Genomic DNA, 27,585 nt, shown 5'->3' with positions numbered 1-27,585 from the left:
CCACCAGGCTCCCCCGTCCATGGGACTTTTCAGGCAAGAGGACTGGAGTGGGGCGCCATTGCCTCCTCCGCAGTATTGGTGAGGCACGGTAAAGGGAAAAAGCAAAAACAGCATTTCAGGCATGGGTGATCCCTGAAATTCTATGCATCCTTCTATATTATTTTTACAACAAATCACAAGCTTTATTAAATGAAGCTCTGAATATTCCAAATAGATGAACCTTTAGTATATTCCTTAATGTGCATGAAATGTAATGTGTGTACTTCTTTGGTCCCTGAACATACTTCAATCTTTGGGTTCTCCTTTTCTCCCAGATTTAGCTTTCCTGACTCAAGTCAGGTTCTCTCATTTTAAGTATCTCACTCCATATCCAACCCTTTTACCACATTCATATGCACCATCATGAAACAGTAGCTTAAATGCATCATGGTCATATGTGGTTTGTTTAATCATCTGTGTCACAAAGCTAACTGAAAACTCATCATCAAAATGCTGTTATATTTATGCCAAAACACAACTCCAGCCCTTTATACTCTAGCACTATGTGGACCCTAAGTAAGATGATCATATAATAAAGGCAAAACAGACCATAAAACATACCTGGAGCTGTTGTTCAAGAGGTTTCATACTTCCTGTGCCACTGTAACCATAAACTCTAAAATTATGAGGTAAGAAAGCTCTGTAAAATAAGATTTTCATGGAAAATTAAATAAGTATCTAAGGGCAAATGTGTTTCCTAGATTTTATTTTGAAAAGATATTTCTTTTATTATATTTATTATAGATAGCAAGAGAGACAGAGAGAGAGAAAGGGAGAGAAAGGAGACAGAGAGATTCTCTGAATACAAGAATTTAGTTCTAATTTTGGAGAAGGAAATGGCAACCCACCCCAATATTCTAGCCTGGAGAATTCCATGGACAGAGGAGTCTGGCGGGCTGCGGTCCATGGGGTCACAGAGAGTCAGACACGACTGAGTGATTAACACACACACACACACACACACACACACACACACAGTTCTGATTTGGCTCAAAATTTCTTGTCTTCAGACTTCTCCTCATTCACCTCACTGTCACATTGTACTCCCTGCTGTTTTTTAAAACACAATGGGCATTACCCATTGTGTTTTCAAAAACAGCAGGGAGGACAGTGTGACAGTGAGGTAAATGGGTAATGACAACCCTATATGCAAAACAGAAAAAGAGACACACATGTACAAAACAGACTCGTGGACTCTGTGGGAGAAGGCGAGGGTGGGATGTTCTGAGAGAACAGCATTGAAACAAGTATACTATCAAGGGTGAAACAGATCACCAGCCCAGGTTGGATGCATGAGACAAGTGCTCAGGGCTGGTGCACTGGGAAGACCCAGAGGGATGGGATGTGGAGGGAGGCGGGAGGGGGGATCGGGATGGGGAACACATGTAAATCCGTGGCTGATTCATGTCAATGTATGGCAAAAACCAATACAATATTGTAAAGTAAATAGCCTCCAACTAATAAAAATAAATGAAAAAAAAAAACCCACAAAGTGGGCAGACTTTCTTCTCAAGGTATTTGTACTAGCTGTTGCCTGTTCCTAGGATGTTTTTCAACATAGCTGGTTGTCTCACCTACTTCAAGTCTTTGCTTATATACTTGCATGTCCCTGAGGCTTCTCTCAACAAGTTTATAAAACTTGGTAACTTTCCCAATTATCGAAGCATATGATTTTCAAATGATACTCCTTACTTTGCTCTGTAATTTTGCTTAAGCATGTGTCGCTTTCTAATATTCTTTCCAATCCCCCCTTTTTAATCACATTATTATTAGTCTCATCTGATAATATAAAATTCATATGCATTTTGTTTACTCATGTAATTCAAGCTCTTTAAAAATATCTGGAAAATAACAGTCAACAAATATTGAACTAACATGACATGAAGTCAACAGACAAGGTGGGGATCTCACTTTAAAATACATTATTTGTAAACATGGGAAGAGGATATTTAAAAGTCTTTATAAAAAGAAAAGGTAGGTGTAGGTATTTCCTTTTCATTTTCCCAACATGTATAGTATAAAGATTGGTGACCGTTATGGCAGTCCGGATTTGTTAAAGCAAAAGATCAAAGAGCCAAACCACTGACAAGCAGACCAAAATTTTCCTCATTCTGGTAGCAAAAAAGAAAATAACACACAATGGAGTGGAGCTCTAGGGAATGCACAGATTCTGGGTTGAAAGCCCTCTGAAGAGGCTTAGCTAGTGATTTGCAGATACTGTTTTTGGGCAAAGAAAGAAGTCATATATCTATGCTTGGCCGAGGGAGGAAGCTATTACTGAGGGGTCTAGAAACCAGCAGAACTTTTGGTGGCTGTGCAGTTCTGGAATAAACATATGAATATTTAAGTTGTATCAAATACATAGCTTCTTTCCCTGTAAAATCATTTGCCACATTTTGAAGTTGCACAGAGTAGCCAAGGAGCTGAATTTAAATCTCTGAAAATAAGACCAAATATTTTTTTCAAAATTGATGATATAGACTCAATAAATCCTATTTTATTCAAGCATGATAAAAGCAAAGAAAAACTGCACCTACATTACTAGTTTTAAAGGCTGATGAAAACCAAAATAAAGGCTTCTAAGTATCAAGAAAAAGATGTTCCCTTTAAAGAAGAGCACTAAACTAAGACTGAGAGCTTAAGTTGTCAATACAAAAGAGGAAAGAAAGCCAGAAGACAATGAAATAAATACTTTTAAAGGACAAAAGTCATTTTAAAAAGGTCATCCCATGATTTGTTCCAGCAAAATGTTTTTAAGAATAAGGTTAGACACGGTTGTAAAAAAAAATGTACATATGAACACCAAGAGGGAAAAGAGAGGGGTGGAATGAATTAGGAGACTGGGATTGATGTATATACACTGTTGACACTATGTATAAAATAGATAACTAATGACAACCTATGGTATAGCACAGGGAACTAACTACTCAATGGTCTGTGTTGGCCTAAATGGGAAGGAAATCTGAAAGAGAGGGGATATATGTGTATGTATGGCTGATTCACTTTGTTGTGCAGTAGAAACTAACACAATATTGCAAACCAATTATACTCACATAAAAATTATCTTCTTTTCTTGTTTTTTTTAAGATTTATTTTCAATTGGAGGATAATTGCTTTACAGTGTTGTGTTGGCTTCTGATGTACAGTGTGAATCAGCCATAAGTACACATACATCCCTCTCCCTCCTGAAAGCCCCCCTTCAGCCCCTTCCACCCCGTCATCTAGGTCATCACAGAACAGCAGGCTGAGCTCCCTGTGACATGCAGCAGCTGCCCACTGGCTATCTGTTGTATACATGGTCGTGCGTATGTTCCACTGCTACTCTCTCAATTCATCTATTTTTTTTTTTTTAGGAGATTTAACTTCCCACAAAGAGAAAGGTGAGGTGAAGATGGAGCAGAGAGAGATTTGAAAGATGCTGGCCCTGAAGATTCAAATGATAAGGTCACAGGCCAAGGGAAGCTGGCAACCACCAGAAGCAGGGAGGAGTGGAAGACACACTATGCCTCCCCCAGGGAGCCGAGTCCTGCTGACATCTTAATTTTGTCTCAGTGATGCTAATTTCAGAAATCTGGCCTCCAAAACTGTGAGACAATACATTTCTGTTATTGTAATCCACTCCGTTTGTGGTGATTTGTTACAATTGACACAGGAAACTGTATGTGCATGTTCTAGAAAATTTAGAAAAATGTACATAGGAAAAAAAAATCACTTGCAATCCCACTGCTCAGGAATTGTACTGTGAATGTTTTTGGTGAACTTCTTTCTAAATCCTTACTTTTATTTATTTATTTATTTTTCTTTTCCATTTATTTTTATTAGTTGGAGGCTAATTACTTTACATCATTACAGTAGTTTTTGTTATACATTGAAATGAATTAGCCATGGATTTACATTAAATCCTTACTTTTAAAACATAAATATATATATATGTGTGTATATATATGTATATATATAATGATTTTTGTATATTTTCAACTTAAGTAAATTTGATATACAATAAATTGAAATATTTAAAATAAGAAAAAGAATCAGGCTAATATTTAACACTGAATGCAAGCTAATCAAAACCAAGCAGACCTACAATAGAAGTGAAGAGAATTCTTGAGACATAAAGAAACTAACTGCAGATAGAAACAAATGTAGGAAAAATGAAGAGCGCCACAATGGGTAAATTCATGCTTAATTATAAAGGGACATTGACTGTACAAAAAATAATTGTTACATTGGGGCTTAAAAGCATACAAGAAAAATAATGAAAAACTAGAAGACAAGTGAAATGAAAAAGGCTTAATGATCTAACAACGTATGTGTTTGTGTGTGTGTTAGTTCCTCAGTTGTGTCTGACTCTTTGACTGCAGACCACTTAGGCTCCTCTCTCCATGGAATTCTCCAGGCAAGAACACTGGAGTGGGTAGCCATTTTTTCCCCAGGGGGTCTTTCCAACCCAGGTATTGAACCAGGGTCTCCTGCATTACAGGCAGATTCTTTACCATCTGAGCCACCAAGAAAGCCCCCAACAATGTAGAGTAACTTGTACAAGTAATAATTTATATTAGATTCAATAACTCAGGAATTAATATGATAGTCTAGAGAAACTACTAAAGAATAGTAAAAGATATATAACAAAGAATTTAATTGAAAGAAAATGCTATAATATAAAATAATAGATTCATTAAAATGGAGACTATAAAGGAAAAAGGAATACAAAATAAAATGTACAAAAGACAAAAATGACTTCAGACATAATACAGAAAATCAAGGGATCAAGAAAAACAAGAGCATCTTCAAATTGTTGAACACAGCTAGACTTAGTACAGTACTTAATACTGTGTGATATCTGTACAGATAAATAGGGCTTGGGAGTAAACCTAAAATTAGAGAAAATAGTCCAGAAAGAGATCCCTGTCATAAACACTCTTTTGAATTATGACAAACATTTCATTACAGTCAAATGGGAAAATTATGTTTTCAGTAGCATGTGCTGGATTCACTGGAGGGTAATACAAAAAAATATTCAAATCTGGACTCCCATGCTCATAAAACACACAAACATGAATTCTGGATGAATCCTAGAGTTGAGTATGAAAGTGAAAACAATAAAAACTATTAGACAAAAGTGGCAGCTTGAATTCATGACTGTATGGAGACAAAGATTTCTTTCAATATATGAAAATAATAACACCTACAAAGAAGATAATAATTTGGATTGCATTAAAAGAGAGTTTCAGACTCAATTAAAAAAATTCCTGACTGAATAAAAAATTGAAAGAGAATGATAGGAAAAATTCCTCCAAAAGTACTATGTAGATTCAATGAAGTCACAATCAATATCTATGGACATTTCTTGGTGGAAGAGTTTTTTGTAAAATATATGAAAATGAAAGTGGTAAGAAAAGCCAGAATATTCTTGATGAAGATAATATAAAGAGACAGACTGACTAAAACTTTTAATAAAGGACCCATAGAAAAAAAGACCACTAGAGTTTTGATTTTTCTTTATTCCTGAATATGGTGTGCTTTTTTTTTTTTTTAAACTAATTTCCTCAGCTTGTATGGGATTGAGTTTGGGTAATTACAGTTATATCCCACATCCTTAATACATTCTGATGTATAAACTAATTTAAAACTCACTGTTCTTTCCACTCAAAAATCCACTATGTTCTTTCAAACTAAGTTGAATATGAGAACTTGAAAACAAGTCATATTTATGTATTAATGAAAATTTTAAGATAATTAATATACATGCTTAAAAGATTTTTCTGAAGCATAAAATAAGAGACAAATAGCCAGCAACTGAAAATATTAAAGAATGCAAAATAATTACTTTCTGAATAAATATAAATAGTAACTATAAGTAGAACAAAGAAAATGTGATAAAATAATGTAGGTCACCTACTTTTGCATTAGGTTCACAGTGTATATTTTCCCTTCAATTAAAATGTTGTAGGATACCTGGCAGGAGAGTGGATTAAAAAGGCAAAAGAAAAGTGAGAAAAATGTTATAAAGGAAAGCTATCTTTTATGCTACCAATAATCACATCCTATAGCACACTAATACAATAAAAAGAGGAAAATTTATAATTTAATATTGACTTATTCCAATGGAATCAGATATTAAAATATTTGCTTCATTTTAAAGAGATGTAATAATATAATTTGTGCAGTTTTTTTAATTTTTAATGTTTAGCCAATAAGATAGAACCTAAAACATTGATTATTTTAATCCGTGTGTTTAATAATGAACTCATTGAAAAATTTGCACTTAAAAGAATATAATTACTCAAAAGAATGTTTATGTAGTATAGCAAAGAATTAACTGCTCATGTTTGATATTTATAGATTTTATAAAATTTGTTTCAAGTTTGGATGCAATATTCATTGATTTTGTTAATATTAAGATAAATTTTGCCTGATAAATAGTGGTTGTATAGTAAATGCTAACTTTACTCTTTGCTTTGTACAATTTTTCTTATTTTTGTGTTAGACCTTTCCATTCCCTTGTGATTTAATTGTTTCTCTTGTAGGTATATATTTTAAAATCTAATTTGAAAGGTATGTGATTTCTGATAAATGTAATCAAAGTATAAAGTTTTATTTAAAATTTAATTCTCCATTGTATCAAGACATATGTATGTTTTGTATTCTTTTATTTGTTACAATTACAATTGCATATGCAATTTATTTTGAGTTATACATATCCATACTTTTCACCAGTTCCTGCTTTTATGTTGTTCTTTGTCTCAGTTTCAATTTCTACCTGCTGAAGCACATTATTTAAAATATTTTCTTCTCTTGTAATCTGAAAGTGTTAATGTACTCTAATTTCTAATAAACTGCATTTATTCTGTGTTGTGATACCTGATCTCAGTTCATCTATGTTTAATGTAACCTCTTCTCCAGACTTTTTCTCTCTCTTTTCCAGGAATTCTAACTATTCTGTACCTATAAGCCTCTAATTCTCCCGTTTTTGTTTAGCCATTTACATGTTGTATCTGTTTATTTCTTCAGCTGTCTCTGGTCTACTGTTAATTCTTGATTTTACATGCATATCTTTCAATATAGAAATTCCACTCAGTTATTTTTAAAATCTTCTAGTCTTTTTTAAGTTGAATATTCTCTTACGGTAATTTATTGATTATAATAATTATAAATATAACACATTGCATATTGTGTTTGCAGCATTTGTGAAATCGGTAGGTATGGTAACTTCATCAGTTCAAAAAATACTTTTAATCCCTTATTATGTATCCATTACCGTTCTAGGCATTGGAATAAGAGATATTAACACAGTAGTCAAAAAATTTCCCTCATGAATTTGACAGTTGAGGAAAGACTTTTCTTCTGCTTCTCTTATGGGAATTACTGTCATTGAATCTGGTGAAACCTGGCTGAAGACATTTCCTTCTTAAGTAGGTTCTGTGTATATTTTCTAATATGACCAAGTAATTCCATAGATTTTTTCCATAAAAGATAAAACACTCTTAAAATGCTGTTAAATGTCTCACTTCCTGTTCTCTATTTAAGTAATTTAAAGTTTTCATTAAATACATATTCCCTTATAAATTATATATTGACAATTTTAGGCTTGTAATATCTGTGTTAGGGTGAGCAGTAAGTAGTTGCTAAGTAAGTATTTGCATTCAAATTATCTAAACATTTACTACTCAATCAAAAAGAAAATTCAGGTGTAGTGTTTCAAAAACCATACTTCACTTCTTCAGAAATTATTCTGGAAATTAATTTAAAAAAGATAAGAATCTTTCTAATTGAGTCAAAGAATAAAAAAGAGAAAACTAATACCTGAACCAAGACAACTAAGATGGCACGAAAAAAATTCTTAATGATTAACATGTTTGCAATTAAGATATAAAAATTATTCATGTAACATTTCATTAAATCAAATGCTTATCATTCCATACAAGGATGCCATAGGTTTACTAAACAACAACTGCAAATCCTCCAAATCTTGCATGGTGAGTGAAGGTTGAGAGACTCCAAATGGATCAAGTCAGAGATGATTCAGACACTCAAGGGGGAAACATTTAGAAGCTGGGCCTTGAGACTTTAACATAAACATCACTTCACCATATTTCTATGAAGCACTGTTAATCTTGGTTCATTTTCAAAAGGGCTTTTTCACTTAAGAAAAATTAGGGATAAATATAAAATTCAGAAAGTGTGCAAGGATGAAAAGCACCAGGTTTACTTATTAGGAACAAAATATTCACATGCTTTTTCAGTTCATGGAAAATGTTAGTGCTTTCATTACATGTGTTTCTACTCCTCCACTTGATGTTGACCGTATTTTCTCCGGAACTGTAAACTGCACACGTAGTCTTTCAGAATCTGCAAGGTGCAAAATGTTTTACTGGGGCAACATCCATCACCTCACAGCTTCCTTCATTATTTCCTCATCTAAACCCATAATATTCTACATGCTGCCCCTCATTTCTGCTCTCTTTTCAAAGACCCTCAAAATCCACTTCTTTCTAGAATTACAACTCTTTTCAAGAGAAATAAGCATGCTTCTTTAGGAATATTGCCCTGTGGGCAGGTTCCGGTAACCCTGAGGCCAAGTATTATTAGAACAAAGAAAGTCAGATCCTTTGGACTTTGCAAATACAGAACCCAGAGATCAAAAACTCAGGGCAGTCTGTGAAACAATCATCTTAAGGTGTGTACTCCAGCCCCGGCATCGGCATCGCACGTATTTACTACGGTCTCAAAAAGAGTGGTCAAGACCCTCGCAACCAAAGTGGATTTTGACTGGGGAAGGAGGCGATGCGGGAGTGTTTTCGGACTTACATGGAGCTCCCGTCAAGAAAGCATTTTCACAGAGACAGCCGGTCTCTCAGAGGGAAACGAAAAGGAGCCCTGACATCCCCAACAGGTCAGAAGAGGGATTTTGTACTTACTGTCCTCTGTCTGAAGCCCGGTGAGCCCCAGGAGCAGAGACAGAAGGCACAACATGGCTTGATGTCCTGGATGCCGGACGAGTGACGGCCGTTGGCTCGACTGCAGGGCGGTTGGCGCGCGCGAGGAGGAGCGCCCCGGCCACGGCCACGCACACGGCCGGAGGCAGGCGGCTGGGAGAGCCGTGGGTCCAGACTCCGGACGCTGTGTGTTGTTCAACGTGGGCGACCTGGGCCCCTAAGCCTGTGCAGGAGGAGGCTGCAACCCAGTGTGACTCTGCCTTCTGGCTAAGAAAGTGCAGAATCACTTTTGAAACAGAAGGTTGAAGCAGCAGCTAATGAACAGGAAGGTTCATCTGTACCTTACCTGAACTTTTGCATATAATATATTGTGTACAAATATATACGTATTTATATATTTATCAATAAACATATTAGATACATAATAAATATTTATGTACAGCTCAATATTCAAGTGAATAGACCAGTATAATTAATACCTAGATCCAGATTAAAAAATAACATATAGAAATACCAAAGCTGCCAGACTGTTAACAACTGTCAGCAGCCCCTGATAATCACTACTTCTAAGACAATAGTTTTGTCTGTTTTTCAACTTATATAAATGGAGCTAATCATCATGTATTCTTTTTATGTTTAAGTTCTTTTAACAGTATTAGGAGATCCATACATATTGTGAATAGTAAAAGCTATTTTTTTCTCTTGTTGCTGTATAACACGCATTGAATGAATATGTCTGTTTTTTCTATTTTACTATTGATTATAATTTTATTCACTATAGTTGCAGCTATTAAAAAACATATTTGGCATAATATCTTCCAGGTCCATTCTGTTGTTGCAAATGATATTATGCTTGCTGAAATAAGTCAGACAGAAAAAGACAAATACTGTATGTTATCACTTATATTTGGAGTCTTAAAAATCAAACAAATGAGTATAAAGAAACAAACACAGATATAGCAAGCAAACTATAAAGTGGGGAGGAGAAAGTGGGGAAGAGAGTGAAAGGGGTATGGGATTAGGAGGTACAAACCCCTTTGTATAAAATAAATGAGCTACAAGGATATAATGCACAGCACAGAGAATATAGTCAATATTTTATAATAACTTTAAATTGAGTATAATCTATAAAAATTCTTGAATCACTATGTTGTACACCTCGAACTAATATAATATTGTAAACCAACTATACTTCAATTAAAAAAAATATTTTGGATCAGTGAAAATAACCAAAAACCAAAAAAACCAAAAAGAAAAACAACTATGTTTGGCCCTTCTATTTCCTTAAGGTTGGTCAATTTTTGATTCTTGTAGTTTGAAGATTTTTTAATATGCCCAGTTAGGGATATTTTGTCTTCTTGAATAATTGACCTTTATCATTATAAATACCACTTTTTACTTAGGTATATGCCACTTAGTGATTTACACTGGGTGTATTTCTAGAGTAAAGTTGCTGGATCACAGTGTGTATGTTAGTAGGTACATTCAAAAAGTTTTCTAAGGCTACTGTACTAATTTGTATTCTCGCCAGAAATGTACAAGAATTACATTTCATATCAATGCTTACATTTGCTTTTGTTTTAATGCTTATTTCATTCTAGTCATTTTGGTGGACCTGTAGATGTTGTACATTTTTGTTTTAATTTTTATTTTCATGGTTAGTGAGTTTTAGCACATGTTTATATGTTTATTTGTTACTTATATAGTTTTGGTAAATACCTGTTTGAAAACTTGGTCCATTTTCCAACTAAGTGGCCATGTGTCTCTTTTATTATATGTCGATCTTATTAATAGGTTCTAGATATGATGCCTTCATTGGATATAATAGTCACAAATATCTTCTTCACTGGAGCTTGTATCGTTGGACTTTTGTAGATACCCATTTGAGATCAGAAATTTATTTTTTTCCAATTTTCTGGGATTTTCATAATAAATATCTTATCAGGGAAGTTGGATTTTATCTAAAGCTTTATTTTGTATAAATTGATCATATAGTTTTTTCCATTTTCTATTGATGTTGTGAATTAAACTTACTGATTTTCCAGTGTTGAACAGACTTGCATTCCTGGAATACATACTATATTGTCATGATGCATTATGATCTGATGCAATGATGATCTGCCATCATTTTGTTTAGAATTTTTGCATTCAAATTCATAAATATTTGCCTGTTACTTTCACTTTAATGAAGCTACTGTTTTTGGTATCAGAGGTGTGCTGGAGCTGTAAAATAAATTGGGCTATTGCTGAGGTCCAGCCCTGGCAGGTCCAGGAATACCCAAGGGATGAGTGGTGTCGGCGAGGAAGAAGACAGACACACGCAGAAGGTTGCATAGAAGAGGTAGGTTTTGTTTTGTTTTGTTTTGAAGGATAGCTCAGTTTTTATAGAATGAACGTTACCTCCCCCTTAAGTCACCACCAGATATTGGTTTTGTGCTCCTGTCAATATTATTTTTCCCCCATGTTTTTCCCCTATGTATTCATCTAGAACATTTCTGATTATGGGGTTTTTGCTTAAATGTCCCGTACATAGTCTTCTTGCCTCAATGGCCTAACATTTTCATTCTAACAAAACAAAGTTCTACAAATCTCAGGTATAGTGTAAATTCTTTGGACAATAAAACAATACATGGGAAGGGTCACAGTAACATGTTTGACATTTCTGAGAATAGTACCTTGTGAAAACCCTGATATTTTTCTTTACCTGAAACCACAAAATCTCAATTTACAATGATTAACTATTAAATAGCAAAAACATTTCTAAAGCAGCAAAACACCTCTATTAATAGTGAGATAATGGCAGTGAAGCTGGTTAATATAAACCTTCTATTGAAATCCTATGTACCCCATTTCCTAACACTACAAAAATACCCATAATACCCCATGTTATTTAAAGAAAGGGAAACAATGAACAAATAGCAGCAAAGAAATAGAAATAATGAAAACCCTCTCAACTAAAGAGCAAGTAAACTGAAGCAGTATATCTACTTCTAAATCTAAATGCCTCTACTCTTTCCTATTCTAGAACATTATAATCATTTAAGCAAGCAGCCAAACTATACCTGTGGCCTTTTCCTTCTTTTTTTGACTGGATGTTTATGGTTATGTCCTGAGCCAGAACAATCACGAGAATTTCCAAAAAGGCTTGGACTTTTCCAGGGAGGCCTTATTACTATATATTATATTTCCAAAAATAAATAGAAAGCCCAAAAACAGTAAGACAGAAGGAAGAAAGGGACATACCGGGCACCCGGGACAACCTCGACGGGAAGAGCTTCCTTGCAGATTCCTTTCTCATCCTGGCGGTTCCCGAGGGGACATATTGGGCCCCCGGGGCAGCCCCATGTGAGGAAGAGCTGCCTTGCAGGTTCCTCTCTCATCCCATGACCTTGTCACAGATTGGGCGCACCCCGGCGGCTCCCAACAGGCTATATTATCCCTTTATTCTTTGAGTTACTGTAATGTTATGATTTTTTTCTTTTAATATTTCTTTAAACTTAGAAGTGGAGTGATCTGGATAATAAGCTCAAGATGGTAGAATAGAAAAATGTGATCTCACTCCCTACTTAAAAAAACACCCAGATCACAACAAACTATTGAGCAATCATTGTCAAAAAATTCTGTGTGTGCTCAGTCACTCAGTCATGTCAGACTCTTTGTGACTTTATGGAATGTAGCCTGGCAGGCTCCTATATCCATGGGATTTTCCCAGCAAGAATATTGCAGTGGGTTGACATTTCCTCCCCTAGGAGATCTTCCCCACCTGGGGATCAAATCCCTATCTCCTGTAGCTCCTCCATTGGCAGGCAGAATGAGCCACCTGGAAACTCCTCCCAAAACTCTGAAACCTACCAAAAAAAGATCCCCTACATCCTAAGAAAAAAAGAAACCACAACAAGATGGTTGGAGTGGCACAATCATAATAAAATTAAATCCTATACCAGTTAGGTGGGTGACCCATAAACTGGAAAACAATAGTATATCACAGAAGTTATACCACAGGAGTGAAATTCCTGAGTCCCATATCAGGCTTCCCAGCTTGGGGGGTCTGGCAATGAGAGGAAAAGTCCCCAGAGAATCTGGCTTTGAAGGCCAGTGCAGTTTGATCCCAGAACTTCCACAGGACTGAAGGAAACAGAAACTCCACTACTGGAGGGTGCACACGACGTCTCATTTACACCAGGACCCAGGGCAAAAAGCAGTGACCCCATCAAACACTGAGCCAGACCTAGCTGCTGGTGTTGGAGGGTCTCCTGCAGAGGTGGGGGCAGCTGTGGCTCACTGCGGGGACAAAGACACGGGCAGCAGCAGTTTGGGGAAGGATCTGTTGGTGTGAGCCCTCCAAGAGGCCACGGTGAGCCCATCAAGCAGCCTGTGGTCTCCAGTGCTGGGTTGCTTTGGGGCAAACAACCAACAGCGTGGGAACACAGCCCCACCTATCAGCAGACAAGTGGCTTAAACTCTCCCTGAGCACAGCCCTACCTACAAGAGGGACAAGACCAAGCTACACCCACCCCTGAGCAGGAATCCATTCCTCTCATCAAGAACCCTGTTCTAGCATCTTAGCCTCATCCATGAGAGGGCAGACAGCCAAAGCAACAACTACAATCCTGAGCCTGCAGGATGGAAACTGTGATCACAGAAAGTTAGTCAAGATTGGCAGAGGAATGGGTCCCAGATGAAGGAACAAGATGAAACTGCGGAAGAACAGCAAAGTGAAGTGGAGCTAGCCAACTCCCAGAAAAAGAATTCAGAATAATGATAGTGAAGATGATCAAGATCTCAAAAAAAGATTAAAGGCAAGGATTGAGAAGATGCAAAAAATATTTAACAAAGATGTAGAGGAACTAAAGAACAAACAGATATGAACAATACAATAACTGAAATAATTAAAAAACAAACAAACAAACAAACTAGAGGAATAAATAGGAGAATAAATGAGGCATAAAAACAGAGAAGTAACCCGGAAGAGACAATGGTGGAAATTACTGCTACAGAACAAAATAAAGAAAAAAGAATGAAAATAAATGAAGATTTTTTAAGAGATCTCTGGGACAGCATTAAAGGCACCAATATTCATATTACATGCATCACTGATATTTGAAGAGATGATAGCTGAAAATTTCCCTCACATGAGAAAGGAAATAGGCACCCAAGTGCAGGATGTGCAGAGTCCCAGGCAGAACAAACCTGAGGAGGAACACGCCAGGACACACGGAAGTCAAACGGATGAAACTAATGACAGAGAAAAAGTATTAAAAGCAACTAGGTAAAACAGGATAATAATCAAGGGAATTCCCATAAGGTCATCAGCTAATTTCCCAGCAGAAACTCTGCAGGCCTGATGGAGTGCATGATATACTTAAAATGATGAGAGGGAAGAACCTGTGCTGTGCCATGCCAAGTTGCTTCCATCATGTTCAATTCTTTATGACCCCATGGACTGTAGCCCACCAGGCTCCTCTGTGAGGGATTTTCTAGGCAAGAACTTTGGAGTGGGTTACTAGAGAACTTCTGACCAAGAATATTCTTCCCAGCAAAACTCTCATTCAGATTTGATGGAGGAATCAAAAGCTGAACAGACAAGCAAAATCTAAACAAGATAATTCAGCACCATCAGATTAGCTTTGCAACACTGAAGAAACTTCTCTAGGCAGGAAAGAGATGAGCAACTTAAAACAACCTTCTTACACATATAGGCTGCCTTCTAGAAGTAGAGTGATTTTGATTTAAGATTTTCTTTGTGAGACAGATTTTTTTTTTATATATTGTAGTGGGTTTTGTTATATGAATCAGCCATGGATTTACATGTGTTCCCCATCCCGATCCCCCCTCCCACCTCCCTCTCTACCCGATCCCTCTGGGTCTTCCCAGTGCACCAGGCCTGAGCACTTGTCTCATGCACCCAACCTGGGCTGGTGATCTGTTTCACTATAGATAATATACATGTTTTGATGCTGTTCTCTTGAAACATCACACCCTCACCTTGTCCCACAGAGTCCAAAAGTCTGTTCTGAACATCTGTGTCTCTTTTTCTGTGTTGCATATAGGGTTATCATTACCATCTTTCTAAATCGCATATATATGTGTTAGTATGCTGTAATGTTCTTTATCTTTCTGGCTTACTTCACTCTGTATAATGGGCTCCAGTTTCATCCATCTCAGAACTGATTCAAATGAATTCTTTTTAATGGCTGAGTAATATTCCATGGTGAATATATACCACAGCTTCCTTATCCATTTGTCTGCTGATGGGCATCTAGGTTGCTTCCATGTCCTGGCTATTATAAACAGTGCTGCGATGAACATTGGGGTGCACGCGTCTCTTTCAGATCTGGTTTCCTTGGTGTGTATGCCCAGAAGCAGTATTGCTGGGTAATATGGCAGTTCTATTTCCAGTTTTTAAAGAAATCTCCACACTGTTTTCCATAGCGGCTGTACTAGTTTGCATTCCCACCAACAGTGTAAGAGGTTACCTTTTCTCCACACCCTCTCCAGCATTTATTGCTTGTAGACTTTTGGATAGCAGCCATCCTGACTGGTGTGTAATGGTACCTCATTGTAGTTTTGATTTGTGTTTCTCTGATAATGAGTGATGTTGAGAATCTTTTCATATGTTTGTTAGCTATCCGTATGTCTTCTTTGGAGAAATGTCTGTTTAGTTCTTTGGCCCATTTTTTAGTTGGGTCATTTATTTTTCTGGAATTGAGCTGCAGGAGTTGCTTGTATATTTTTGAGATTAATCCTTTGTTTCTTTATTTGCTATTATTTTCTCCCATTCTGAAGGCTATCTTTTCACCTTGCTTATAGTTTCCTTTGTTGTGCAAAAGCTTTTAAGTTTCATTAAGCCCCATTTGTTTATTTTTGCTTTTATTTCCAATATTCTGGGAGGTGGGTCATAGAGGATCCTGCTGTGATTTATGTCAGAGAGTGTTTTGCCTATGCTCGTGAGACAGATTTTTATTGTTGTTTTATTGCTTTGATTTTTACTTATACATCTCTTGTCTTTACAAATATTTGGATATTCTCTTTATATTTATTAGGAAAAATTCTGTTTCTAATGGAAATGGTCAACTTCTTCTAAGATGTCGGTTTTATTGGCCAGAGTTGTTCAAAGACCCTTCTCCCGTATCATCCTTTTAAGACGTGTAGAAGTGGTAGAGCCTTCCTCTCAACATCCCAGGACTTGGAAGGGGAGCGTGTGAGAATCACGAGCTACTGGGGAGAGCAGACCCAGGGATCTGGGAGTGACTCCCAGGGCTTTGGGAATCTGAGGGCAGTCCGTGGCAGGAGTGCATGATGGAATGTTTGTTTGGGATGGAACAACCTTCCAGGTTCCAAAGAGACCAACTTTCTTGTTTCGTACTAGAGGATTATGGATGTAGAAAGACTGAAGCTGAGCAGGACCCTGTGGGGCCCTCCTGGGCACAAAAGTCTTTCCATGTCTCCCATTTCTTATTTGAAGGAGAAAGACTTTCAGCTTCCTCGACCTTCCAGGAGTTCCAAAGGGCATATTCAAACAGTTGCTAGCCAGGGAAGTGAGGGAAGGCAGGAAGAAACAATAGTGCAGCAAGGGGCCTGGTGCTGTTTCTCCTCAGGTGATGCGCCTAGTAGTTTGTACATACCTTTATTTCTTCAGCAGGAACTAGGACCGCCTCAGCCCAGACGGAGGAGGTCACTTCAGGCTGAGCACAAGCAAGTGGACCCACACTGATTAGAAAGGCTGATGGCTGAGATGGCTGGAACACAACCCTGTTATCTCACCACCAACCAGTCAGAGGGAAGTTCCACACCTCGCAGCCCTTGCCCCAAATTTTACCTATAAAAACTCTTCCCCTAAAAGTATCAGTGAGCTTGGGGTTTTTGAACATTAGCTGTCGGTTCTCCTTGGCCCTTACAATAAACCTGTCTCTGCTCCAAACTCTACTCTGAGCTGGACACATAAACTTGGTTTTGAGAACAGAATCAATAGACACGAGCCTGCATACTTTCTCTCAGAGGATTTACTTTGCTTTGTGAAATTGAAAGTTTTAGGCCATCACAAAAGGAAGGAGAGAAGTTTTTTTTTTTTCTTTGTTCTTGAATCATGCCAGTTTCTTGCCAATATCTTTTCTCCAAGCTGTGGTTTTTTGTTTGTTTGTTTAGTCATTGCTGTAAAAGAAATATAGAAAAATAGAAATGCTACATTTTATAAGTTGTTAATAAAAGCTTTCTTAATTTCACTTCACAGCTACATGCATATCAATTAAATAGTATACAAAGACAATTTATACTGTCACAATTTATTTCTGTGCTTCATGCAATTTGCAAATCCAAGGTTTTTTTTCTTTTCTTTTCCATTTTTTCCCCTAAATCATCTGTGATAGCCACATTAAAAGGCAATGGTATAAACTAGTGTTAATATATGTCTCATTTACACAAGTTATACATGGGTCAAAGAAAATCATGAGCAATACAACCTGTGAAGAGGGAATAATAATCATTATTTTTAATAATGATTATTTTCTGTTTTTATATATAGAGGAAGAGAACTTCCAATAGTCCTCTGTGCCTCTCTGACAGGTGTCCCACACACATATCTTCAAAACGAATTCTTTTTTACTCCCTTCTACTTCATCACTCCAACACCAAACTGGTTCTCACCTGCTATACATTACATCAATAGTAAAAGATATCATTATCCATTGTGTCAGACTGTCTAAGTCTTTGTAGATTTCTTTTATTCTAAGCCAGATACATCCAGCCAGTCAGCACTTCAACCAGCTCTACTCCTGTTAGGTCTCTCAACACTTCGCTATTCTTTCCGTCTTATCCAGTCCTGCCTTCTTCACAATTTTACTGTTCATTTTGTTTCACTAGTCTCCATTCTGACTAAATCTGACTGCATTTTCTCCTAATTTATCCCAGTGAAACTTGTAAAAAGCAGACCATATTATGCTAAATCCTCCTTTACCACTTCAAAAATACTTCAACTACATTCCTATTTAGATAAATGAGAAAATGTAACCTTTCTTTCATGGCATATCAGACACCTGTATTGGCTCATGATTACCTATGCAGATCTTCTCTTTCATCATCCATAAGCTGTAAAGTAAATTTTTTTTAGTATTTTAAGAGCATACATTTAGGAACAGAGAGCTCTGGGTTAACTATGTAGCCTTGCTGTCTTCCTGCTCTAAAAGCAATGAACATCACTTAAGCACTGTTTCTTATACTCTACATCCAAACTCATACTCTATTGGTTCACATTCAAAATGTATCCCTAAGACCATCTTTACCATTCCTGGTATGAGGTAACATCCTTTCTCTCCTGGATCAGTCCTGAGGTTTTTTTTTTTTTTTCTTTTCATTGGATCATTCATGTGATTGAAAAGCTCCTACCCGGGTGCATGCATGGATAGCCCTGCCAGCTCGATACCTGGGTGAGAGAGAGGTGGTTCACAGCTGCAGTGGAGCTGTGAATCTACCCATGGGAAGCTCTCTCTTTGCCTGTGGGAAAGCCTGAATACCTGGCTTCTCTTTTGGCTGAGATAAGGCCAGTTGGACTTATGATGGACTGTTTACAATTTAGAATAAGGAACTTTGTGCTGAGGTGTCTCTCTGGCCCCAGTGTACGCCTGTATTCCTCTGCTGTTGCCTTGCATCCAAATAAAAGCCTTCTGTGAGTTGACTCAGGTGACTCCTTTCAAACATCTAAACTGCAGAATTATTTGTACCTCCCTTCAATTCATCACTGACACATCACTTGCTCAACAGGGCCCACTCAGTCAGCCATATTTAAAATTGCTCCCCAGTTCCTCCTTCTCTCATCTTTTCCATATAATGAATTACCTTTCAGCACACTTTACAATCAACTTATAAAATATGTTTATGGAATGAATGTGTCAAATTCTGGAGGCAAGTCCTTAATATAACCATAAACTACAGCTGGCAGTAGAAGACTGTGAGAAACAGGGAAAAAAATGCAAATGAAAGCATGAGATTGAAGCTATGACTTAAGAGTTGGAAAAACAATCCAGGAGATGGAGAACTCAGTGTATCACTCTAGGAGAAAATGAGTGAAGTTGTGTGGAGGTGAGGAGTGCAGGTGAAGGCACTCAGCATCATGACAAAACGACGATTGTAGGACATGAGAAGAAGACAGCCAAGGGCCAAAATCGTCACCTAAGATGTGGGCTTTTAATAACTTGCTGAGAGAAGAGGTAGAGGCTACTCTAGGCAGAAATAAGAGTACTTTACATTGAGGCTACAAGTTATAAATATTTTCTTTGGTGGCAGAAAAGGAAATAGAGATCCACTGACTTTATTCTCCATCATAGTCACATATGGCAGGTAAGTAAAGAGATGAACTTGTGATCTCATTCTTAGAAGAGTTTCTGATTTTTTTCATTTACTCCAAGTGATGTCTAATATGTGAAATATATCATGATTTCTTTATGCATTTGATTTAGGAATATGAACACAATATACCAAAGCCTTTGTTATCTCATCTTATAAAGAATTATTCTTCTGCCTTGGAGAGTGAGTGCATTTTAGCATTTGCCTGGCATCTACTGGGTCCTCAATAAATGTAAATACCATTCCCATCCCCAGTCTTATATCAGAAAATATGTGGCAAAGTTGTGGAGTTCTTAAGAGTTTCAGGACTTTGCTGGTGGCTCAGATGGTAAAGAATCCACCTGTAATGCAGGAGACCTGGGCTCAATCCCTGGGTAGGGAATACCCTGGAGAAGGAAATGGCTACTCCTTCCAATATTCTTGCCTGGGGATTTCCAAGGACACAGGAGCCTGGCAGACTACAGTCCATGGGGTTGCAAAGAGTTGGACACAACTGAGTGACTAACACTTTCACTTTTAAGAGTCTCAACCCTGGAGTCTGATTATCTTAAACTCAAAAACTTACTACCATTCTATACACGTGGGGAATTACTTACATTCTTTATATCTGTTTTCTTATTTCTAAACTAAGGAGACCAATATCCAGGGAGTTAATGAGGAAGAAATACAAATGTTGGGAGACAATGTGTCTAAAACTCTCATTTAGACAATTTGTTAACACAGATTGGTGTCTTAAATACACCAAACAAATACATGATTACTCATAAATATTTTAAGAATGCACTTAAAATCTCTTTATAGTCATTCTTTTTACAAAACTTGTGGCTAATGAATCTGGATAATGTGAGGTAACATGAAATGTTTCTATAGAAGTATAAAGTAATAACACCAAATGCTTTGTTTTAGTCTTTCTTTTAGTATATGATAGTAATGAATAGATATCAAAATGATGAAATAATTGGAAACAATAAATAGAAATACTATATTTCCTATACTGAAGTACTGTTAAAATATTTTTTAAATATTTAATGAATTATATCATTTTATTAATAATTTGATTATTTTACTTCACCTTTACCTGTAAGGCTGATTGCTGTTACTACTGCTGATTTCTGATGGAGATCTGAATGAAAGAAATAGAATTATTTTAAAGTTAGGAAGATATACTCCTAAGTATTTTATTCTTTTTGTTGCAGTGGTGAATGGTATTGTTTCCTTAATTTCTCTTTCTGTTTTCTCATTGTTAGTGTATAGGAATGCAAGGGATTTCTGTGTGTTAATTTTATATCCTGTAACTTTACTGTATTCGTTGATTAGCTCTAGTAATTTTCTGGTAGAGTCTTTAGGGTTTTCTATGTAGAGGATCATGTCATCTGCAAACAGTGAGAGTTTCACTTCTTCTTTTCCTATCTGAATTCCTTTTATTTCTTTTTCTGCTCTGATTGCTGTGGCCAAAACTGCCAAAACTATGTTGAATAGTAGTGGTGAGAGTGGGCACCCTTGTCTTGTTCCTGACTTTAGGGGAAATGCTTTCAATTTTTCACCATTGAGGATAATGTTTGCTGTGGGTTTGTCATATATAGCTTTTATTATGTTGATGTATGTACCTTCTGTTCCTGCTTTCTGGAGAGTTTTTATCATAAATGGATGTTGAATTTTGTCAAAGGCTTTTTCTGCATCTATTGAGATAATCATATGGTTTTTATCTTTCAATTTGTTAATGTGGTGTATTACATTGATTGATTTGCAGATATTAAAGAATCCTTGCATTCCTGGGATAAAGCCCACTTGGTCATGGTGTATGATCTTTTTAATATGTTGTTGGATTCTGTTTGCTAGAATTTTGTTTAGGATTTTTGCATCTAAGTTCATCAGTGATATTGGCCTGTAGTTTTCTTTTTTTTGTGGCATCTTTGGCTTTGGAATTAGGGTGATGGTGGCCTCATCGAATGAGTTTGGAAGTTTACCTTCTTCTGCAATTTTCTGGAAGAATTTGAGTAAGATAGGTGTTAGTTCTCTAAATTTTTGGTAGAATTCAGCTGTGAAGCCATCTGGTCCTGGGCTTTTGTTTGCTGGAAGATTTCTGATTACAGTTTCGATTTCCTTGCTTGTGATGGGTCTGTTAAGATCTTTTATTTCTTCCTGGTTCAGTTTTGTAAAGTTATACTTTTCTAAGAATTTGTCCATTTCTTCCAAGTTGTCCATTTTATTGGCATAGAGCTGCTGGTAGTAGTCTCTTATGATCCTTTGTATTTCAGTGCTATCTGTTGTGATCTCTCCATTTTCATTTCTAATTTTGTTGATTTGGTTCTTCTCCCTTTGTTTCTTGATCTGTCTTGCTAACGGTTTGTCAGTTTTGTTTATCTGTTCAAAAAACCAGCTTTTAGCTTTGTTGATTTTTGCTATGGTCTCTTTTGCTTCTTTTGCATTTATTTCTGCCCTAATTTTTAAGATTTCTTTCCTTCTACTAACCCTGGGGTTCTTCATTTCTTCCTTCTCTAGTTGCTTTAGGTGTAGTTAATAGGTTATTTATTTGACTTTTTTCTTGTTTCTTGAGGTAAGCCTGTAATGCTATGAAACTTCCCTTTAGCACTGCTTTTACAGTGTCCCATAGGTTTTGGGTTGTTGTGTTTTCATTTTCATTCATTTCTCTGTATATTTTGATTTCTTTTTGGATTTCTTCTGATTTTTTTAAAAAATTTTTATTAGTTGGAGGCTAGTTACTTTACAATATTGTAGTGGTTTTTGTCATACATTGACATGAATCAGCCATGGATTTACATGTGTTCCCCATCCCGATCCCCCCTCCCACCTCCCTCTCTACCCGATCACTCTGATTTAGGAAACAAGAAACCTATACATAGAAAACTATAAAACACTGATGAAAGAAATCAAAGAGGACACAAATAGATGGAGAAATATACCGAGTTCATGGATTGGAAGAATCAGTACTGTGGAAATGAGTACACTAGCCAAAGCAATCTATAGATTCAATGAAATCTCTATCAAGCTACCAACAGTATTCTTTACAGAACTAGAACCAATAATTTCACATTTTGTATGGAAATACAAAAAAACCTCGAAGAGCCAAAACAATCTTGAGAAAAAAAGAATGGAACTGGAGGAATCAACCTGCCTGACTTCAGACTATACTACAAAGCCACAGTCATCAAGACAGTATGGTACTGGCACAAAGACAGAAATATAGATCAATGGAACAAAATAGAAAGCCCAGAGATAAATCCATGTACCTATGGACACCTTATCTTCGACAAAGGATGCAAGAATATACAATGGAAAAAAGACAACCTCTTTAACAAGTGGTGCTGGGAAAACTGCTCAACCACTTGTAAAAGAATTAAACTAGAGCACTTTCTAACATCATACACAAAAATAAACTCAAAATGGATTAAGGATCTAATTGTAAGACCAGAAACTATAAAACTCCTAGAGGAGAACATAGGCAAAACACTCTTTGACATAAATCACAGCAAGATCCTCTATGACCCACCTCCCAGAATATTGGAAATAAAAGCAAAAATAAACAAATGGGGCCTAATGAAACTTAAAAGCTTTTGCACAACAAAGGAAACTATAAGCAAGGTGAAAAGATAGCCTTCAGAATGGGAGAAAATAACAGCAAATGAAGAAACAGACAAAGGATTAATCTCAAAAATATACAAGCAACTCCTGAAGCTCAATTCCAGAAAAATGACCCAATCAAAAAATGGGCCAAAGATCTAAACAGACATTTCTCCAAAGAAGACATACAGATAGCTAACAAACACATGAAAAGATGCTCAACATCACTCATTATCAGAGAAATGCAAATCAGAACCTCAATGAGGTACCATTACACGCCAGTCAGGATGGCTGCTATCCAAAAGTCTACAAGCAATAATGCTGGAGAGGGTGTGGAGAAAAGGGAACACTTTTACAGTGTTGGTGGGAATGCAAACTAGTACAGCCATTGTGGAGAACAGTGTGGAGATTCCTTAAAACCTGGAAATAGAACTGTCATATGACTCCTGGGCATACACAGAGAGGAAACCAGATCTGAAAGAGACACGTGCACCCCAGTGTTCATCGCAGCACTGTTTATAATAGCAAGGACATGGAAGCAACCTAGATGCCCATCAGCAGAAGAATGGATAAGAAAGCTGTGGTACATATGCACTATAGAATATTACTCAGCCATTAAAAAGAATATATTTGAATCAGTTCTAATGAGATGGATAAAACTGGAGCCCTTTATACAAAGTGAAGTAAGCCAGAAAGACAAAGACCAATACAGTATACTAACACACATATAAAGAATTTAGAAAGATGGTAATGATAACCCTATATACAAGACAGAAAAAGAGACACAGATGTATAGAACAGACTTTTGGACTCTATGGGAGAAGGCGAGGGTGGGATTATCTTTGAGAATAGCATTGAAACATATATATTATCAAGTGTGAAACAGATTGCCAGTCCAGGTTGGATGCATGAGAGAAGTGTTCCTGGCTGGTGCACTGGGATGACCCAGAGGGATGGGATGGGGAGCGAGGTGGGAAGGGGGTTTAGGATGGGGAACACATGTAAATTCATGGCTGATTCATGTCAATGTAGGGCAAAGACCACTACAATATTATAAAGTAATTAGCCTCCAACTAATAAAAATAAATGGAAAAAATAAATTTAGGGAACATTGTAATCTTAAATAAACACAAGAAAACAAAAACAGCTAGACTTTTACTAATTACTCAGTTAATATGTACCAACATCCACTTTTCTTCCTATATCCCATTCAGGGATCATATATTCTACTGGTGTATATTTGCCAAAGGTAGCCTAACTTTTAACTATGTTAAACATATTTTTGTGAAATATTTAAAGAATTATCTAAATCATTATTGAATTTCCCAATTGAAAAACATGGTATGTCTTTGCATCTGTTTCCACTGTTTCCCCATCTATTTGCCATGAAGTGATGGGACCAGATGCCATGATCTTAGTTTTCTGAACGTTGAGCTTTAAGCCAACTTTTTCACTCTCCTCTTTCACTTTTATCAAGAAGCTCCTTAGTTCTTAACTTTCTGCCACAGGGCAGAAACCTCCTATCTGAGGTTATTGATATTTCTCCCAGCAATCTTGATTCCAGCTTGTGCTTCATCCAGCCCAGCATTTCTCAGGATGTACTCTGTATGTAAATTAAATAAGCAGGGTGACAATATACAACCTTGATATATTCCTATTCCTGTTTGGAATCAGTTTGTTGTTCCATGTTCAGTTCTAACTGTTGATTCCTGACCTGCATACAGGTTTCTCAAGAGGCAGATCAGGTGGTCTGGTATTCTCATCACTTTAAGAATTTTCCACACTTTATTGTGATCCATACAGTCAAAGGCTTTGGCATAGTCAATAAGGCAGAAATAGATTTTTTTCTGGAACTCTTTGACATTCCAGCATATTCTAGTTTCTTGGCACTACCAAATGTCAAGACAAGGAAAATGGAGTTGCTTAGGAAGTAGACGGAACCGCCTAAAGCATTTATAGCCAACATGGCTTTCTACTAGAAAGATACTGAGGACTTTCTGAGTAAATTCAGTTGTTCCTGGGCCTGTATGGACATGAAGGATACCCATGTGCCTAAAGTTTGAAAAAAAGATCTGGTATATTTCTACACATTTGGTAGATTTATAAGCATTATAAGTGACTTATAAGCCACCATTTGGTGGCTCAAATGGTAAAGAATCTGCCTGCAGTGCAGGAGTGAACGTGAAAGTCGCTCAGTCAGGTCCTACACTTTGCGACCCCATGGCCTATACAGTTCATGGAATTTTTCCAGGCCAGAGTACTGGAGTGGGTAGCCTTTCCCTTCTCCAGGGGATCTTCCCAACCCAGGGATCAAACCCAGGTCTCCCACATTGCAGGCAGATTCTTTACCAGCTGAGCCACAAGTGAAGCCCTTGGTGCTGGAGACTCCTGTTCAGTTCCCTGGGGTGGGAATATACCCTGTAGGAGGGCATGGCAACTCACTCCAGTATTCCTGCCAGGAGAATCCCCATGGAAACAGGAGCCTGGCGGGCTACAGTCCATGGGGTCACAAAGAATCAGACACGATTGAGAGACTAACAATTTTACTTGTAAGAGTTTCAACCCTGGCGTCTGATTATCTCAAACTCAAAAACTTACTACCATTCTATACACGTGGGGAATTACTTACATTTTTTTTTATATCTGTTTTCTCATTTCTAAACAAAGATGACTAATACCCAGGTAGTTAATGAGGCAGCAGTACAAGTGTTGGGAGACAATGTGTATAATACTCTCATTTAGACAATTTGTTAACACAGATTGGTGTCTTAAATACACCAAATACATGATTGCTCATAAATATTTCAAGAATGCACTTAAAATCTCTTTAAAGTCATTTCTTTTTACAAAAATTGTGACTAATGAATCTGGATAATGTGAGTTAACATGAAATTTTTACATAGAAGTATAAAGTAATATCAACACTAAATGCTTTGTTTTAGTCTTTCTTTTAGTATATGATAGTAATGACTAGACATCAAAATGATAAAATAATTGGAAGCAATAAATGGAAATACTATATTTCCTATACTGAAGTATTGTTAAAATATGTTTTAAAATATTTAATGAATTATATCATTTTATTAATAATTTGATTATTTTACTTCACCTTTACCTGTAAGGCTGATTGCTGTTACTACTGCTGATTTCTGATGGAGATCTGTATGAAAGAAATAGAATTGTTTTAAGGTTAGGAAGCACTGTAATCTTAAATAGACTCAAGAAAACAAAAACAGCTAGACTTTTACTAATTACTCAGTTAATATGTACCAACATCCACTTTTCTCCCTATATCCCATTTAGGGATCATATATCCTGCGGTGTATATTTACCAATGGTAGCCTAACTTTTAAAAATGCTAAACTTATTTTTGTGAATGATTTAAAGAATTATCTAAAATTATTTTTTTTACATGAAACTTCCCAATTTTCCTAGCACCAGTTTTTGAAGAGACTGTATATTATATAGAGACATTGTATATTTTTGCTTCTTTTGTTGTAGATTATTTGACCATAGGTGCATGGGTTTATTTCAAGGCTTTCTATCCTGTTCCACTGATCTGTATTTCCATGCCAGTACCATACTGTTTTGGTGACTATAGCTTTGTAGTATAATCTGAAGTCAGGGAGGCTGATTTCTCCAGCTCCATTTTTCTTTCTCAAGATTGCTTTGGCTATTTGGAGTCTTTTGTGTCTCTATACAAATTTTAAGGTTTTCTTGTTTTAGTTCTGAAAAATTCCACAGAAAATTTGATAGAGATTGCACAGAATCTATACATTGCCTTAGGTAGTATATTCATTTTGACATATTGACTTTTCCAATTCATAAACATGGTATGTCTTTGCATCTCTTTCTGTTTTCTTCAATTTCTTTCATCAGCATCTTATAGTCTAAGGAGTATAGGTCATTTTTCTCCTTAGATAGGTTTATTCTTAGGTATTTTATTTTTGTGATGTGATAGTCAATGAAGTTGTTTCTTGAAATTTTCTTTCTGATCTTTTTTTTTTTTTTTTCTTACTTTCAAATGCATAAAATTTGTTTTCTTTTTTTTTTTTTTATTTTTCCCATTTATTTTTATTAGTTGTAGGCTAATTACTTTACAGCATTGCAGTGGTTTTTATCATACATTGAACTAGCCATGGATTTACATGTGTTCCCCATCCCGGTCCCCCCTCCCTCCTCCCTCTCCACCCCATCCCTCTGGGTCCTCCCAGTGCACCAGGCCTGAGCACTTGTCTCATGCATCCAACCTGGGCTGGTGATCTGTTTCACCCTAGATATACATGTTTCGATGCTGTTCTCTTGAAACATCCCACCCCCGGGTTCTCCCATAGAGTCCACAAGTCTGTTCTATACATCTGAGTCTCTTTTTCTTTTTTTGCATATAGGGTTATCGTTACCATCTTTCTAAATTCCATATATATGTGTTAGTATACTGTAATGGTCTTTATCTTTCTGGCTTACTTCGCTCTGTATAATGGGCTCCAGTTTCACCCATCTCATTAGAACTGATTCAAATGAATTCTTTTTAACGGCTGAGTAATATTCCATGGTGTATATGTACCACAGCTTCCTCATCCATTCATCTGCTGATGGGCATCTAGGTTGCTTCCATGTCCTGGCAATTATAAACAGTGCTGCGATGAACATTGGGGTGCACGTGTCTCTTTCAGATCTGGTTTCCTTGGTG

The 27,585-nt window shown here is 36.6% G+C and overlaps 2 protein-coding genes and 1 long non-coding RNA gene across 7 annotated transcripts in view; 1 reads left to right on the top strand and 2 right to left on the bottom strand.

The window, feature by feature from the left end:
* Positions 1-9,069, bottom strand: part of ADAM2 (ADAM metallopeptidase domain 2) — a 115,267-nt gene extending 106,198 nt beyond the window's left edge. Inside the window, exons 1-4 of one of the 3 annotated variants that reach the window (XM_020876290.2) lie at positions 8,958-9,069; positions 8,312-8,388; positions 5,939-5,994; positions 601-679 (exon numbers count right to left, since the gene is read on the bottom strand). In XM_020876290.2, the coding sequence (XP_020731949.2) occupies positions 601-679; positions 5,939-5,994; positions 8,312-8,388; positions 8,958-9,012 (267 nt within the window). In that variant the 5' untranslated portion in view covers positions 9,013-9,069. The other 2 variants (XM_020876291.2, XM_020876292.2) reach the window with 2 other exon arrangements.
* LOC110126567 (uncharacterized) lies at positions 497-3,657 on the top strand. The gene is made up of 2 exons (XR_002310476.2): positions 497-668; positions 3,393-3,657. It is a non-coding gene; the product is annotated as an uncharacterized lncRNA (long non-coding RNA).
* Positions 9,070-16,960: 7,891 nt separating the features above from the next.
* Positions 16,961-27,585, bottom strand: part of LOC139032571 (A disintegrin and metallopeptidase domain 3-like) — a 28,552-nt gene continuing 17,927 nt past the window's right edge. Inside the window, exons 3-5 of one of the 3 annotated variants that reach the window (XM_070459856.1) lie at positions 26,011-26,055; positions 20,392-20,436; positions 16,961-17,126 (exon numbers count right to left, since the gene is read on the bottom strand). In XM_070459856.1, coding sequence (XP_070315957.1) covers positions 17,117-17,126; positions 20,392-20,436; positions 26,011-26,055 — 100 coding nt within the window. In that variant the 3' untranslated portion in view covers positions 16,961-17,116. Of the gene's footprint in view, positions 18,917-20,391; positions 20,437-26,010; positions 26,056-27,585 lie in introns of all 3 variants that reach the window. The other 2 variants (XM_070459854.1, XM_070459855.1) reach the window with 2 other exon arrangements.

Source organism: Odocoileus virginianus, chromosome 32 (assembly GCF_023699985.2).
Source record: "Odocoileus virginianus isolate 20LAN1187 ecotype Illinois chromosome 32, Ovbor_1.2, whole genome shotgun sequence".
Classification (NCBI taxonomy): Eukaryota; Metazoa; Chordata; class Mammalia; order Artiodactyla; family Cervidae; genus Odocoileus; species Odocoileus virginianus.
Note: the sequence above shows the minus strand (reverse complement) of the source record. Positions and strands in the feature narration are given on the sequence as shown.